This window comes from Vombatus ursinus, unplaced genomic scaffold (assembly GCF_900497805.2).
Source record: "Vombatus ursinus unplaced genomic scaffold, bare-nosed wombat genome assembly UNPS02011369.1, whole genome shotgun sequence".
Taxonomy (NCBI): Eukaryota; Metazoa; Chordata; class Mammalia; order Diprotodontia; family Vombatidae; genus Vombatus; species Vombatus ursinus.
In genome coordinates, this window is record NW_020951147.1 from 1300850 (window position 1) to 1318497 (window position 17648).

A 17648-nucleotide genomic window follows, 5' to 3' on the forward strand; every position below is an offset into this window, starting at 1 on the left:
TGAGTGACACAGGAAACGGCCAAGGCTGGCCTGGGTGCACTGAGATGTGGGGGACTTGCTCAGAATCACCCAGCCTGTGCATGGCAGGGGTGCGACTTGACCCCAGACCTTGTTAAGCCCGGGACTGGCTCTGTCTGCAATGTTAGCCTGCAAGGCTGCCCCATCTCAGCTAGCCCTCAATGCTGTGGTCCCCCCTGGAACATCCTGGGCCTTGGGCTGACAGAGAGGTCTCAGGATTTCCTAAGGAATCCTATAGACCATCCCCAGTGATCCTGCCAGAAGTAGCAGCTAGTAGGAAGGGGCTGGTACAGTGAGAACAAGCCAAAAGTACCCAGGCACAAGAAGCCCCCACCAGACACGCATTCTCTGAGCAATTGGGCCTAGGACTAACCGGGGAATGCGAGAGCCCAACGGATGATGGCCTCATGCTTTTCTCTCCTTCCTTACCTATATCTTTCGCTCTGACAGCCACAGGTCTCCGGAGCTCAGTGACAAACTTCTTGGCATCCAGACGGATTTCTATGATGTTGTTCAGCAGGGCAAACAGAGGTGCCAGTGGGAAAGAGGCGACAAACAGGGTGACAAACCCGAACTGGATTACTGGAAGAAAGATGAGTGAGCATTCAGGGTATATGTACATGTGTGGGTGTCTGAGGGTGGCCAGCCCCAGCTGGGTGGCTTTAGCCTTTGGGAGAAAGGCACCTCCTGGACAACTGGTTTACTCAGTTTCACTCAAGACCTCCTCTGAATCCACACCGTGGAGGGGGGCACCCCAGGATCCAAAAAGTGATAGCATCTACCATGGCAGGTCTAGCACGGGAAAGGGTTCAAGCAAGGGCCCTGGAACCATCAGGACATCTGCTCTCTGAGGCCCCTGATTGGCTGTTTGGGGAGGCTGGCTCTGGAGGAGGAAGTCTTTAGCTATGGCAGTGCTCAATACTGACAAAGTACTGAGACTCATAGGGTGAGGAGTGGGTGGAGAAGCTACACAGGTTGGCTCCTAAGTCACAGAGGGCTGGGGAACTGATGCTGGGGTTGGAAGTACCCCCATCAACAGCCCTTTCTAGGTACTGAGATAAACCCTTGATCGTGGTTAGCTGTGTAACCTCAGGCAAGACCCTTAACCTCTCTGGTCCCTATTCTCATTTGTAAAAAATGAATCCATTTGGAAAAGGATGACATCTGAGACACCTTCCAGTTTTAGATGAGCCGTCTCAAGTATTCAGAACAAAATGCACTACGGGACCAAGCTTTGCTTTCCTGGTGTGAGAGCCTGAGGGAGCTCAGGGCTTTTCTTGGCCCCCCTCCCCGGGTGGCTGTTCCTCACTCACTCCTGTCTAGCAGGTGACAATCTGTGGGACTGAGGCACCTCCTGCGGAGCTGGATGTGTGCACTCTGCCAATGAAGAGAGCAGAGTCGGCAGTGAGAGGGAGAGGCCATCCCACCCCTCTCCCATCACCTCCCTTACACCTGGAGTGATTGCATCACAGAGAGCCCTGAGCTTTGGCCCAGATCACAACCATTTATCATCGAGTGCATTTGTCTCCCCCAGTTGTCTGAGGCTCAGAGTAGGCAAGCACCTTGGCCGTGGTCACAGACACAGCAAGTGTCTGAAGAGGAATCAGACCCCAAATCTTCCTGACTCCCAGTCTACCACTTTATCCACTAAACCACACTAAAATACGGGGAGGAATAACATCCGTGCCCTTATCTAAGGAGGAAAGCGCTTCGTCAGCTTCAAGCAGCAGACAAGTCAGGCCGACATCGACGCTGGCCCTGACATTGACCCTGATCCCGACCCCAACACCCATTACACAGTCACTGCTGCCTGCCCAGCCTGGACCCTGCCGTCCAGGAACTCACAGTCTCCATGGCAACAAAGACTAATGCATGGGGAAGAAGTCAGTGCTGCGAGAGAAGCTCCCCAGGGGCCTGGGAACTGTCCTGGGACACTCATCCCCCCAAATGTGAGGGGTAAAGATGGACCCTAATGACCCCAAGCTGCCCTGAAACCTCCTGCAGCTTCACAGACTGTAAGGAAACCTTGTTACAGGAGGATGTCGCCCTGCCTGCTCCAGCGAGCTACATTGTAACTGAACTCAGCTTGGTTTCAGAGCAGAGCGCTCAGGTCTGCGGCTCGCAGCACCTTCCCCTCTGATAGGAGCAGTTCTGATCCGTTACTCTGTCTCTTAAGGTACCTTGCTCTCTAGATGTGGTGTTCTCCTTTAGGCTTGGTGCTCTTTGAAGGGAGAGACTCAACTGCCTCTCTTGGACTCTCCAGTGCTTTGCACAGCACCTGGCACACAGCAGGCACTTAAATACATGCAAACTGTCTGGACTGAACAGAAAACTTTTTTTTTTTCATTTTTAAACCTCAAAGTTCCTTGTTTATGTACAGGAGTAGATTCCTGTACTGTATTCCTGCCCACTTTCCCTGGAAAGTACTTTTGGAATGGCAGGAACTTGGTTTGTTTAAAACATCAGTTGTAAGAGAAGGAACTCCCCCCCCCCCCAAGGAGGGCAACTACCCAGAATGCTTTGCCCAGTGCCATCTTCTTCATTCTCACTCAAGCTGAGGTAAAGAAACACCTGTGTGGTCCTCTGGATGCCACAGACCCTGACACCAAGGGATAGCAGAGAGAGGACAGTCTTGCCCAGGGTTTGGGGGTGATTACAGAATTGTTACCTGTAAGTTTTGGCCCCTAAGCAGACATCTCCCAAAGAGCCATGATTCTATCCTGTAAGTATTGCTTCCTCCCCCCTCCCCCCCAGACCCTAACCCCTCATTGCCTTAATCAAGGATTTCAATGGATGGCTGTGGCTGGCCTTCGGTGACGAATCCCTACAAACTTAGCTTGGTAGGAGGGTTGGTCCTTGGACAACTGTCCATCATAGGCTTAAGACTGAATGTCTGTTTGTCTTGGTTGGACCTGCCACACTGGGCCCTTCCAGGACAAGGCTGGTTACTTCTAGAACATGGGGAGTCATCAGAAATCGGGGAAAGTAGAGAATAAGAGTGAAGGAAAGGAGAGCTTCCCACTGGGAATTTTCTGAAAATTGCAAAAGAGGTGAACTTTATCCTTGGTAGCCTCCTCTGTTCCTATCCAGTGCCTTCCGCAGATAAGGCCTTGCTTGCCTTTCAGGAGGCACCCTGCTGGCACAGTCTGAATTCCTCTAAATCTCACTCACTCATTTCCATGTACTCTGGAGTTAGTCCCGCGAAGGGCTCCAGGTTGTAATCCACCTCATAGCGCTGCTTCTTCTTGGTGGATTCTTCATGGTCAATTGGTCGCTGTTGTTTTAAGTAGCGGAAAAATTTCTTCATTTTTCTGGAAGGCAAACAAGGTGGAATTAATTAGCTTCCAGAATTAAGTACTCCTTGGAGGGAACCGAGGAACGATCATGGAATTCGTACTTCTAGGCAGCCGACTGTCAGGTATATGCCATCTTGTTTTTACCAAGTAACTGACGTGACTCAGGCCATAGAGAAAGCCCTACATTAATTACAATGTTGAAACCCCCCACCCCCTTTATTCCCAAACCTACATAAAACTTAGCAGATGAGGAAATGGAGGCCCAGAAAGAAAATGACTTGTCCAAGGTCACACAGGTAACACATGCAGAAATCTAACTTTTCGTTTAGGGCTCTTTCCACTGTCTCTGGTACCATCTGCCCAGGAGAGTGGAAGCTGCTCCTTGAGGGCAGGAACTGCTTTCAATGTTCTCTTTGTATTATGTGTCCAGCACAGAGCCTGGCACATAATATGTGAGTATCTCATGAATGAAGGAATCTCTTAGATTCACAGAATGTTGAGTCAGAAAAGACCTTTGAGGTCATCTTGTCCAACCTCCCTCAATTCACTGATGAGAAAAATGATGTACAAGGGCCTACAAATGGCAGATGGTGGAGCTGGGACATGAACTGGGCCTTTGGGTGCCGAGCTGGGCCATCCAGCCTGCCTCCAGCTGGCTCCTAAATGTTCATCCAATTGAATGTCAATGGCCTCCATAGAACACAAAGCACCCTGGGGCAGCCTCGAGCTGAGAGTGTGGCTTGTTAGAGGATCAACCCACAAGGCAGTCCGTGAGCTGACTCAGCGGCCCGGCCTTGGAGGCCCACAGAGCTTGAATCACTTGCTCAAGGTTCCTAAGTTAAACCAGAGCCCTGAAGGTTCCCACTGCTCATCAGGTTGCCCCTCCTCCCCATCCCCAACTGACTTTTCTCAGCTATGAATATCCTGTTTTATCCCAGCAACAAGAGGCATCCTGGCCCAATGGACAGGATGGAGGGCCAGCTGTGGCATCAGGAGGGCCTGGGGGTGAGTCCTGCCCCCAACACATAGTGGCTCTGTTATCCCAGGCTCTAAATAACTCTCTGAGACTCTAAGGTGTGAAGCAGGTGGCTGTCCACATAGATGGAAGGCATTTCCACGTGTTAACAAAATGAGTAGATGAAAGTTAAAAATAAGAGCAAGGTGGGCATCATTACTATGATTATACTTGTACTATGGATGAGGAAGAACTGTCTTTGGTATCCGTTAGCTGAGTGATCATGGGAAAGACACGGAAACTCATTGAGCTGTTTCTTCCCCTGTAAGAGAGGGCTGACACTACCTGAAGGAATTACGTCCCAGATAGATCAGGACATCTGTAAACTGCTGTCACCACTGGTGCAGCTAGGGGGCACCATAGTGCACAGAGTATGGAGCCTATACTCGGGAAGATCAGAGCTCAAAACTGACCTCAGACATTGACTAGCTCTGTGACCTTAGGCAAGTCACTTCACCTGTCTTCCTCAGTTTCCTCATCTGTAAAATATGGATAATAACAGCAACTATCTCGCCAGGTTGTTATGAGGATCAAAAGAGATCAGCACAGTGCTTGGCACATAGCTGGCACTTTACACAAGCTAGCAAATGCTATTATTGTTATAGACATGTCAGCTTTCATAACTTTGAGGAAACAGTCTCATAGAACTCAAGAGTTTGCAGTGGAAATTAAAAATAAAATCTCTTCCATTTATATGCATTTCAGAGTTTACAAAGTCCACCTTCCTCTGAGCCTCATTAATAACAGTAAGGTGGTTGCTGCACATGTCCTCTATCTCTCCATGCCCCCCAGAGAAGGAGGGAATGCTCCACAGACTGTCCTGATGCCCAAGAAGGTGGATTCAAAGGCTCCCACATTTCCATGCCCTCACTGTCAAGGACTTTTAAGTGTCGGGCATGGAAGGGTCCTTCAGGGTCATCTAAGCTGGTTCCCTGCACAGGGGACTGTCAGTCAGCCTCGGAAGGAGAGAAGCCCCTATCCCAAACCAGTAGGAGTCCACACGCTCGGCTGCTCTAGGGCCCCCAGCCTGGGCCCCTCCAATTGCCCCTCTCCCCACCATGGTGGCTCACTTACGGAATGCCTATCTCGAACAGGTTGTTCTGAATCAGCTGCTTGCCCAGCATGATAATGCTAAGCTGGATGCAGAGCTCCATCAAACAGCCACCAGGTGCACACTGGGATAGCACAGAGGAAGGAAGGAGAGCTCATTAGGTTCCATTGGTCCTCTCTCTCCTGCCTCCTCCTCTGCCTCCTCCCCAACTCTGACCAGGGCACTGGGGTGGGGGCAGGGGGTTCAGAGCCATTCAAGAGCATCTCCTTTTGAAGCTTAGCCTTCATGGGAACAGAATACCTCAGTGATCCCCTGGAAAGCACCGAGTTCAGTGCTTCTTCCTAGACTTGGGGAGACTGAGGTCCAGAGAGCACTTCTCTGAGTGTGGAGTGAGCTATTAGCAGAGCTAAGACCGTAACCTGGCTATCGATCAGATACTGATGGCTAATGCTCTGCCCATTAGGTCACACTACCAGTCTGGTCTCCATGTGCTGATTTCGTTTTTAAATCTAGGGAAACATCCTGTTTGGGGGCCAGAGTCTACAGAGATGGATCCTGCAAGATCCAGGCTCAGCTAAGGATCTGGGGAGGGGGGAAGGAGTGAATTGGTGGCAGTCACTGCCCTCTTGTCTAAGGCCCAACTGACGTCCACTGCTTGCCACAAATCAGCTGCTTTCTTTGAAAGGCCCCAAAGGCATAGGTGATGGAAACAAGGCCAGAGCTAGGTGGGGAGCCCTGGGGGGTGCCAGTCACCTCTTCCATGCGGAAGGAACCAAAGATGTAGACGTAGTCTCCCGGGCGTCCGACGAACCTAGAAAAAGATGCGGGGGATGGGGGGGTGGGAGGGTGGTTATGAACGGGAAGCTCAGCTCCTGGGGCATCATGGGAGAGCAGCTCCTCCTCCCCTTCCCCCCAAATGCCCTGGTGGGAGTGGTGGGGAGCGTGACCCGAGGGTCTGCTGGGTCTAAAGGATGAGTTGTTGCTGTTTGAAGTGGGACTGGCCTGAGGGATCGCTATCTCCACACTCTCATCTGTTGCAAAAATACCACAGATGTTTCTGCTTCGCCAACATTCATCTGACCCCAGCCTCCCCTGTAAACATCCCTTCAAAGTGTAAGAGAGTCAAGAAAAAAGACATTCATCTTCCCCCACAGGAAAACAAGGATGGAGGATGGGGAGAATGTTGCCCCAGAGTGGAGTTGGGGAGGACGATGAGCTCAGCATCTGAACAGAGGCTGGGTCGGCCCTAGAAGCCAGCTTGGACCAAGCAGTGCATGGCAGCCCAGGAGCACGCCCTGGTCTCTCCATACATTCCCTGGTCAGACCCTCCTACTCAATACAAAGGTCGGATAGCCTGATGGGCAGCAGCCACCCTGGCACTGGTGATGGTCAAAAGAGGTTCCAGGCCTGGGAAGCTTGTCGTGAAACTCTCTCTTTCTCTCTGTCTCTCTGTGTCTCTGTCTCTTTCTGTCTCTCTCTCTCTCTGTCACACACACACACACACACACACACACACACACACACAATAAAAGCAAGGGTTCAGAACAGGAGATTGAGGTGGGGGGGGCCAGGGGGACTTGCTGTAGAAAGGGGGGGCAGTGTCTGGGCTCTTCTTAGCAGAGTCAGTCCATGCTGGCTACAAGGTCAGACAGGCCAATTCATGAGTTTCCCCATGGATTTTGATGGGAAGAGGTTCCCAGAGAGCTTTGTGCAACCTTGGACCCCCTTTAAATAGAACAATAATAATAGTGGGCCACGAACCCAGCATTTTCCAAGGTCTCATCAAAGAAGACTTTATACTGGGCAGGATGAATCCAAAATCAGATCTGAGATCACAAGAGGAAGGAGAAGGGAATAACTATGTATTTAGTGCCTACTGTGTGCTAGTCACTTTAGGATTACTATCTCATTTCACCCTCACAACTCTGGGGAGGTGCTGTTGTTATCCCCATTTTACAGATGGGGAAATTGAGGCAAACAAAGGTTAAGTGATTTGCTCAAGGTCACACAGCTAGCAAGCATCTGAAGCAGGATCTGAATTCAGGTCTTCCTGACTGCAGCCTTAGAGCTCTACAGGGGTGACCTGGAATGTGGCCTCCCGGGATTGGAGTCTTTTAGACTGGACTACATGGGCAGTAGAAGTGAGCCCTGAAATCCAGGTGCAACAGACTCTGACTTGGGCAGTGACCAAGGAGGCCTTGGAGTAGATAGCCTGAAGGGAATGGGGCGCGGTGGGGCCCCAGCCAAGGTCATCACCAACGGCCACTTTCTACTAGCCAGCACCTGAGGAGGCAGAACTAGGAGAGCTGTGGCTATGGACCTGGAAATGACCTTCCTCTCATCGACCCAGGACTCCATATTGACTTAGGATTCAAACTCAAGTGATTAGACTCCAAAGCCAGCCCTCTTTTCATTCCACTACATGACAAAATACCCAGAGTGACTGCCCTGAGCCAGCCCAGACCAGGACAGGTCTCAGGTCTGGACACTAACAGGTACTTGGCGTTGTCCAGGCATCTGCTCATCTTAGTTGGGGATGGGGAGCCCCTTGACTCTACGTGATGTGAAAAACGTTGGCTTGGCTCGGCCACAGTTTCCTGGGCATCCAGTGACCCCCCAGGGCATTTGGGTGTCCACAAGGTTATTTTATCATATACAACCTGGAGGGCTGCCCTCCCCCTGCAAGGCCACATCCTCCCAGGGACCAAATATGCTGATTTCTGGGGCTCTCACCGGCCTTTGAAGAAAGCCACATAAAAGATGGGGGTGTAAGCATTCACAAACTTCAGCAGGAAGGCCTTGAAGATCAACCGCTCCTCAAAGTTCTTGTCTGTCTTGGGAACCTCTACAACCAAGAAGATGGGTTTTGTTTTCAAATAACCAGCCAGATGTTTCCGCCTGACCCCTGGCATGAAGCAACAGGGAGAGCCGGTGCCAGGCTACTCACCGATCTGGGTCAGCCATCGTGCTATGGAGCCGTAGAGTTCATCCAAGATAATGATGACCACCAGGTTAATGATGACCGCTGTGGCCGTGACTGTGACCCGCACGTTTGACCGGCCAGAGGGGGAGGAGCTGATGGCCAAAGCCGCTGCAGTGGAGATCCTGTAGATGATGACTGCAAACACGATGGCGAACGTCAGTCCAATCTGGGAAGGAGAGAGAGAAGCGTGGCCTTCATTTCAGTCTCTCCGGGGGAAACTGAGTGAGTCAGCAAGGTGAGTCCTGGGGGCAAGAAAGGCTGTAGATTCAAGCACCCCAAGCAGTCCTTTCTTATTGGAACCATTCAGTGTGTGTTCCCACAGCCCACCCTGAGGGAAGCAGCGATGTAGTATGAATGAATAAAGCTTCTATGGACCAATTACTGTATGCAAATCACCAGGGATGAATATAGAAAGACAGGCCCTGCTCTCATTCCAATGAGGGAGACAGACAACCCAGACGAAGTCGTCCTATGGTGTAATGACTTGTCCAGGGTCACCCAGAGAATTCATTAGAGGTAAGATTTGAACCCATATCCTTCCTGGTTCTCTGTCCACTGCACTGAACTGCCTGCAAAGCACTTCACGTCATGATCTTTACAACTGCCATGGAAAGTAGGTGCAATTATTATCCCCATTTTGCAGATGAGGAAACCAAGGATAAGAAAGGTGGTGACTTGCCCAGGGTCACACAGCTAGTCAGTGTTTGAGAGAAGCTGAACCCAGCTCTTTCTGACTCCAGGCCCAGTTTTCTTTCCACTGAGCTGTGCTACCTCTTGGTCATGTAACTAGCAGGCTTTCTCACTAGTGGGGCAAGTTTGCCAGGAGATGTTCGCTAGGAACAGGAATGTTCAAGTTAAAGCGCTATCTGGTTTGCTTCATCACCGAAGAAGTCTGGAAGATGCGGTGAGTTTAAATCCTACCTCAAACATTGACTAGTTGTGAGACCCTGGGCAAGTCACTGAACCTGAGTCTTGGTCCCCTCTGTACCTCACAGGGCTCCTTTGTTGTTGTCAAGTTGTTTTTTCAATCATGTCTAACTCTGTGACCTCATTTAGGGTTTTCTTGGCAGAGATAACGGAGTGATTTGCCATTTCCTCCTTCAGTTCATTTGACAGATGAGGACCTGAAGCAAACAGGGGTCAGTGACTTTCCCAGGGTCACCAGTTAGGAGGTATCTGAGGCCAGATTTGAACTCCTGGCGATGACTCCAGCACCACTGTGGTGCCACCTAGCTGCCCCCACAGGGCTATGGTGAAGATCCAAAGAAAGGATACATTAAACGTTATACATGTTTAATCATTATTATTGTTGTTACTGTTTTCACCACCAAAGAAATATCCTAAGATAAGTTTAAAAGAATTAGAACAAATCATGCCCTGTTGTTGTTTCTGGTGTCTGGAAACAGAGACAGCCGGAGCAGCCGAGAGATTCAGATGAATAAAGGTTGGACCTAGAGCCCTTCGCTTTCCCAGTGGAGCCCTATGGGGAGACCCTCCCTGATCAGATAGCTACTCCTGAGCCAGAGGCCTTCTTCCACCTTCCTCACTCCCATCCAGAAAGCAGCTGGCAGCTCCACCCTGTGGGTGGGAATTCTAGAGGTGGCACCACCCTCCTTGCTGATGAGGGTGATGAGAGGTCCGGAGACCCGACAGCGTTGGCAGGAAGCAGGATTGGCCCTGGCCTTCCACCTAACTGGAGACATGGCTTCCTTTGGTTTTTGGGGAATGAGAAGAGGACTGGAGGAGATCTCGCTTTGAATCCCACTTTAGCCAATTCCTGGCTGGTTGACCCAGGGCCAGTCCATCTTTTTGTGCCCTCAATGACCTCCTCTGTGAAATGGGGATAAGAATAGCTGCTCCCTGTGAAACTCACATAAGACCCCACAGCCTAACCTAAAAGGGAGAGGGAAATGTTAGCTTTTCTTGCCCAGACAAGACCTTAATATCGAGCCAGCCTGAGGCTCATATTTAAGAGCTGGGAATTTGGTCTCATGACAAAGACAAACAGCTGGTTCTGAAGTTGATTTAGTCATCCAAAAAACCAGGACCTCAAGGGGCTAATGAACTTCAAGACTCCTATTCTGGCCCATAAGGAAGTCTGTCAGGCAAGGTGTCTATCAGGTGCCCCTGTCCTCCGCAAGTCCAGGTCTGACGGCTTCACTCTCAGGGTCTAGTTGGAAAGTCATGCCACTTCTCTGGCCAAGAACATTCAGTGGCTCCCTATTACCCCACCCCACCCCCCAGGTCTTACTGCTTCCCCTCCCCTAATTACTTTATATTTGCTTTGCATATTTTTCCTATTCGTTTACACAAGTGGTGAGTTCCTGAAGAGAAGGGACCATTCCAGTTTTGCCTCAGTCTCTCCCGTCTGGCAGAGAGGTACAGGACCCCGGCTTCCTTCCCAGCCAGAAGAAGTCCCCAGGCCTGCTTTTGGTTTCCTGAGCACTTACCATGAAGATGAAGCTGACGAGGTTGGTCAGATAGGCCGGGAGTCGGTCCTTCCACGTCAGTTTCTCCTTATCGATCTATAACATGAAATAAACATGTTGTCACATATCCCAGCTCTGCCAGCCTTGGATATGCACTGAGTTTAAAACAGGGGGGCAGCCCCAGAGAAGGGAGGGCAGGGAGTGTTCTATCCCACTTTTTCCTAAGCTGGGGGACGTTGGCTTGCCTCGTCCATCCCACAGACCAGAGCGGTCATCTGCCTCCTCCACATCAAGCTGAAGTAAGCGTTCCTTATTGCAGGTTAAAATGCTTTTTGCCACCTTCAACAACCATGATGCCAATTTCTAAGCACCTTTTTAATCTGAATCTGTTAATTTGCCCCTTTCACCATATGAACCAAGAAGATGGTTATCAAGCTCAGGAGGCAATGTTGTTTAGAAACCCGATGCTGACCCAGTCACCTTTCCTGGATGGGGCTGGAGGACTCTGGTGGTTTTCAACTATCAAAGTGCTGTTTATGAAGTAAGACATCCCCGAAAACAATGAAAGGGGTATATACGTGCCAGGTGGGCAAGGGGGCATGCACGTTCACTAAAAACAACACGTGCACCCAAACCAAGAAAACAAGGCAACTGGGTCAAGCACATTTGTCATGCTTCAGGAACCATTAACAGCTCCCTCCTTTCAAAAACAAATCCTGGTCTCAGCCATGCAGTGCCAGCTTCTCCATGGGTGCTAGATGGGAAAAGGAGATGGGTGTGAAAATCGGGAACGAAAGTCTGAGCAGCCAGAGTCGGTTGGAGGCAGAGAGGGAAGGCAGGGAATGATGGATATCATTGATCTTGTTTTTTGGCAAATGCCCAACATTTCAATTCCTTCAGGAAAGGAAATGTACCAATTTCACCCCCACCATGGCTGTCTTAACTCTTTTTCTCCACATGTTTGCTGTCTCTTCCGGCAAACGTCCAGGCTTCTGAGAACAGGGAGAACAATAACAAAAAATGGACGAGGAGCTGGAGTGTCACCCCTAGCGGAGGCTGGTGCCCTCTGAGTCATCCTCACCCGCCCGACTGGTGTGCACAGCCCGAGCAGAGAGCTCGCCCTGTGCTTTGCTCACTCCAAGGCTAATTTCTGGTGCAGGTCAATTTAAACAAAGAACAGATGGCAGGTACTCAACTTTGAGAAGAAATGCTGCAGAAGGGGCATTTGGGAAGAAAGGTCAAGCACAGAACAGAACTGACGGAGGCTGCCACGCTTGAAGACTCTCCATCTCCTAGTGCTGGAGGCCAGGGTTTAGAACCCGGAGGGTACTCAGAGACCACAGACTCCACCTCTGTCTTTTTAGAGGAAACGACTGAAGCCCAGAGACAGCCTGAAACCTTGGACTGGGCCAAGTTCCGCAATCACGGATTTGGAGCTGGCAGTGACCTCAGACTTCAGTCCAAAGCCTTCATTTTACAGCGAGGAAATGGGAGGCAAAGAGACTTGCCCAAGGTCATGCAGGTCATGTGTGGAATTTGAACCCAAATCCTCTGTGGCCAATTCGATGTGCTTCCCCCACTGATCCTCTCCTGTCTCCAGGCCTTTGCCTAGGATGCTTCTGCTGTCTGGAAGGCAGACTATCCTTTCCGGCTAATGCCTCAGACAGTCCCTAACTTCCTTCAAAGTCATTCCTGACCCTCTCTGCCTGCCCCCCCCCCCCCCCGCAGCTATTAGCACTTTCTGCCCCTCAGAATTACTCTGTACTTATTCCTCTGGAAACCTGTTCTATCTCCTCAGGAGAATGGCAGCCCCCTGAGGGCAAGGACTATTTCATTTTTGCTCCTCCCCCCTTCATGCTTGGGCTTAAGATTTTGTCATTCCACATTAGCTAGTGTCTCTCTACACTGCTCCTCCCTCCTCCTGTAAAATGAAGAGACTGGATGAGATCCTGACAGCCTCTTCAGGTCTCCCATCACTCAAGCCCACATCTTCCAGGGACCTATGTAACTCATGGGGCAGGAAGGATGCAGGTGCTACTCCTACGAATTCCAGTGCTCCCTTCTCTCCTGAGCGTGAAGGTCTAGGGGATGCTTGGCCCATTATGATCACACTATGGTTGGGCCCCTGATGACAGGATTCTTTTTTTTTTTTGGTGAGGCAATTGGGGTTAAGTGACTTGCCCAAAGTCACACAGCTAGTGAGTGTTATGTGTCTGAGGCCAGATTTGAACTCAGGTCCTCCTGACTCCAGGGCCGGTGCTCTATCTTTGCGCCACCTAGCTGCTCTGATGACAGGATTCTTGCTTGACTCTGCTACTGACTAGCTGTGTGACCCTGGGCAAGTGGATACCCCTGTCAGGGCCTCAGTTTCTTCCTCTGTCAAACAGGGGAGTTGGTCCAGATGACCAAAGTTTAAAAGGTCCCTTCTAGTTTAGGTCCTTAGATCCTATAATTATATTCTCCCCATATAGGTTGTAGTAAGTTAAGTAGATGCAGCTAGGTGGATTGCACAGTGGATGCAATGCTGGCCTGAGTCAGGAAGACTTGAGTGCGAATCCTGCCCCAGACACTTATTAGCCATGTGGTCTGGGCCACACCTCTTGGCCTCTGCTGCCTCCTCTACACAACGGGGATAGTAAGAGCACTAACCTTCCAGGGTTGTTGTGAGCCTCAAATAAACGCATGGCAAGCACTCTGCCTGCCTTCAGGCAGTAGAAAAATGCTGGCTGTTTATTCTTAGCTCATTAGTATTGGGCTGGATTCAGTTCAGTGCAAAAAGTTTTTATTGCATAGGAACCTTGAGGCAGGCACAGTGCTAGGTGCTGGGAAGCCCCAGTCTAAAGGGCAGGGGATACAGCACACATTGTACCCACCAATGAGCTTCTCCCCAACAGAGGCCAGAGGAAATACAAAGTAATTTGGGCTGAGGGAGTGACAATGTCTCATGTTGGAGGGAGTACATTCTGAAGAAGACCGGGATTCTTCCAGGCTGAGCTAAAGGTGGGAAGAGCATTCCAGGCAAAGAGAGAAGGATTCTCTCTCTTGTGCCATCAAGGAACCATGTCAGGGGGTGTATCATGCCCTATTTCAGTCTGCTGCCAGGAACCAGACACCAAATGGGCTCCTAGGTCTCAGGTCAATTGAGTAAGCTGTTGCGGGCACTACCATCCTTCCCAGTGATCCAAACTGGGGGCTCATCCTCAGCTCCTCACTCTCTCACCCCCACCATGTCCAATCAGATGACAAGTCCTGTTCTTTCTACCTCTCCAAAATACCCCCTTCTGCCCTCTGACATGGCCCTCAACCTGGTGCAGACCCTCCTCCCCTCGTGCCTGGACTATTGAAATGGCTGCTGGGGCGTCTGCCTGCTTCAATCTCTCCCCACTTCAGTCCAGCCTCCACTCAGCCACCAAAGTGATGCTCTACTCTGTGACTCAGTGACACTGGCGTTGTGGCCTTTCCCTTCAGCTCCTAACTGAGCATATTCACCTGTTGGCCTTCAAGCCTGGAACTCACACTCTCCCTCTTTTCTGAACCTAATGAGTTTCCCTGACTTCCTCCAAGTCTTTGCTAAAGTCCAACCTTCTGGAAGAACTCTTGCCTGGCTCCCTTTCCTCTGAGATTATCACCAGTTCATTTGGTCTCTCTCTGGTTTGTGCCTCGTACTGTCAGCTCCTTGACAACAGACATGGTTTTTATCTGGTTTTTTTTTGGGGGGGGGTAGCCTAGCACTTAGCACAGTGTCTGACACATAGTAGGTGCTTAATAAATGCTTATTGACATGTACAAGGTGAAGATCTGACTCAGGACATGGGCAAGGACTTTCTGTATTAGCAATGAGGGGCCCAGGCACTGGGGAAGGCCCTCCTTGTCGTCTGTCTGCCTGGGCGTCTCCTAATTATAGGACTGACTCCTCCATGGATGCCCTGTGGCAACGCCTGGGAAGTCTGATGGGAAATCTGATTTGGGAGACAGTGAGCTTTTTTCCAGATGTTTTTATCATTCTCAGGATATAGGCAAACGCAGAAGCTCACAAAAGTCATTGAGGAAGGAGAACCTCCTTGCAGGCATCAGAGGGAAAAAGGCCTGGTGAAAAAGTATACGTGGGGTGTGAGACAACGAAGATGAAACCCGGGCTCTCTCTACACTTCTGGGCATAACAGAGGAATCACTTCTTAGGAGAGCTCTGGGGGGAGGGGACAAGGGAGGGAGGGGCTTCTTGTCGAAATCCGATGCGTCCTAATCCACCTCCCACCAGCATGATAGTAACTATTGGCCGAGGATCCTAGGTCCTCATGATCCCTTCTGTGGGATCCTGAGGCTTCTAAGGGGGGATGGCCAGCCTACAAACACACACAGTTTGTTATCCCTAAGGAACAGTTATCCCACAGTGCCAGTTATCCCTAAGGCACAAGTCAGCTCAGGCCACTTCCTGGCTCAAGAAGCTGCAGGGGTCACTACTGCCTATAGGCTAAGATACACAAATAGAACTCCCGTTTGGCATTTAGAGCCCTGCCCAGTCGGGCTCCAGCCGACCCTCCCAGAATGAGCTCGCAGCACTGTTTCCTGTGCCAGACTGTGACCCTCCTCACCTCCCCCGGTTGGAGCCTCAGCTCAGCTGCTACAGCCTTCAAGGGTCTTTTCCTGACCAATCCCCTTTTCTAGCGGTTAGCACTCTCCTCTCCACAGTCAACACTTTGTAGCTATCGGGTAGATATTTTGTATTTACTTCTCAGCATTAACATTGTATTTTCTCCACAGAATGTCACTTTCCTGAGGATGCCATGGCATAGAGCCAGAAAGACCTGAGTTTGAATCCTGCCCCAGACATTTAATAGCTGTGTGACCCTGAGCAAGTTACTTCATCTCAGTCTCAGTTCCTTCATCTGTAAAATGGGGATAATAGTGGCACCTACCTCCCAGGGTTGTTATGAGGATCAAAGAAGATATTCTATGTAAAATGCTTTGTAAACCTTACAGCCGCATATACATATTATACACACACACACACACACACACACACATATATCTGTAAGTGTGTATATATGTAATTATCACTATCGCTGTTATTTTCATTAGCTCTTTTCATTTCTATATCCTGAGTGCCTAGTAGAGCACCTGGCACATAATAGGGGCTTACTATCTATCTCCTGATGAGTTCACTGCTGGAGGAGCCTTTGCTTGGTGAGGCCAGCTTCAGGCCCCTGAGACAATGTAGTTGTCACTCCCTCCCTACAGAGGATCATGGCTCTTAGTGAGGACTGCCCAGGCAGTGGGGCACTCACCTCCTTGTGTCGGCAATCTTTCCGAAGGGATTTCTTCAAAACCTTGGCCTCATACTCCGCCCTTGGATGAGCCTGTGGAATAAGGCCAGTCTCAAGTTCAGTTACAAAGCAGAGATGCCAACCCAGCCCAGATGTGAACACATGGACAACCACTCCCTGGGCTTGGGGTCAGATTCACAGAGCTGCAGGAGGTTGGTGCCAGGTCAGAGCTGTGCCCTTTGGACTGCCCGTTCCCCTTTCCCCTGCAGCTCCCTGGGAATTCTCCCCACTGGCAATGGATGAGGGGGGCTGCCCCCCATCCCTGGGGCAGCTTCTGTTTCCTGGCAGCAAGCCCCAGGCAGTTCAAGAACTCGCTGACCACAGAGATGGTAGCTGGAGACAAGTGCCATACAGCAATCAGAGGAGAAAAGATTAGCCCCAGCAAGCACCGGCAGATGCAAGGATCCCCCTACCCCCACCCCCATTCAAAGGCAGGCTCTTGGCTTGGACCAGCTTGAAGAACAGAAATGAGAATGGAAGACTGAATGTTAAGACAGGCCAATGCTGGTAGGAAAAAAGGCAGTCTGGCTACTGGGCAAAGGAGCCATCGAGAACGGCTCTGTCAGAAGCAGGAAGGGAAATGAGACGATGGCCGAGCATCAGGGGTGAGCGCAAAGTCCCTTTCTGCAGGGAGACAGGGCGGGAGGAAGAAATGGAGTCACAAAAAGTTCCAAACCTTGACGGTCTCCTTCATGGATCAGTAAAATGGGGAGAAGAAAGAAACAACAAATTGTAAATTACTTCAACGGGCTAAAAATCTCAATCTCTCTTTTTGCTGAGAAGTCAGAAAGCCAGGGAGAGTGGAGATGGAATGGGGGCAAAAGAGACGGCTGGGGAACGTTCCACCCTGACGTCTGTTGGATCCCCAAGTCGTTGTTTGGGGAATCAGCAAAATAAATCATCTTTACATAGCGTTGGAACCTCCCAGAGGATGTGATATGTTTAAATGCTTTGGGCTAATGTGAAGGAAGCACAGGGCTGAGTAATGAGACTCTATGTGCTTCTTGCTTCCTGATTTTATCCTTAGCCACTGGTGCCCAAACCTCTGGGGATATAAAACGCCCTAGGCCGCTAGCATCCCACACCTCTCTTCTCTAGCAGCGACTGGGGGACACAGCAGGGAGAGTGGGCCTACCCATGAGAAGCCCACTTTGGAGACACTCAGGAAGTCTGAGGCAACTCAATTGTTTCCATCCTCACCATAGCAGTGTGGTCTGGCTCTGTAGCCAGGGGCCCTGGGTTCAAATTCCAGGCCTGCACCTCAGTAACCGTGTGAGTGGCTTCAATTCCCTGGGTCTGTTTCCTCCCCTTTGTTAAATGAGGGGGTTGGGCATCCAAGGTCTTGCCCTTCCTGCTCTAGGTCTAGGAGCCTATGAAGAAGGAAGGACTCAAGAACTTTGTCCTCTCTGGAGCATCATTTTCCCGCTGGAAATTTCCCTTTCCCAAGGCACACCAAAAACCAGTGATTTCCTGATGCGGGATCTTCCTACAAGGAAGATGACTCATTTATAACTTGAGGTCTTGGAAGATTA

At 50.4% G+C, this 17648-nt stretch overlaps 1 protein-coding gene across 2 annotated transcripts in view; it reads right to left on the reverse strand.

The window, feature by feature from the left end:
* The window catches only part of ANO1 (anoctamin 1), a 193163-nt gene that overhangs the window by 15245 nt on the left and 160270 nt on the right, over nucleotides 1-17648 (reverse strand). For both annotated transcript variants that reach the window (XM_027856109.1, XM_027856108.1), the window contains 9 exons: nucleotides 16793-16804; nucleotides 16078-16149; nucleotides 10814-10888; nucleotides 8328-8529; nucleotides 8114-8225; nucleotides 6134-6191; nucleotides 5404-5504; nucleotides 3190-3329; nucleotides 448-600 (listed from right to left, as the gene is read on the reverse strand). In XM_027856109.1, coding sequence (XP_027711910.1) covers nucleotides 448-600; nucleotides 3190-3329; nucleotides 5404-5504; nucleotides 6134-6191; nucleotides 8114-8225; nucleotides 8328-8529; nucleotides 10814-10888; nucleotides 16078-16149; nucleotides 16793-16804 — 925 coding nt within the window. The remainder of the gene's footprint in view (nucleotides 1-447; nucleotides 601-3189; nucleotides 3330-5403; nucleotides 5505-6133; nucleotides 6192-8113; nucleotides 8226-8327; nucleotides 8530-10813; nucleotides 10889-16077; nucleotides 16150-16792; nucleotides 16805-17648) is intronic.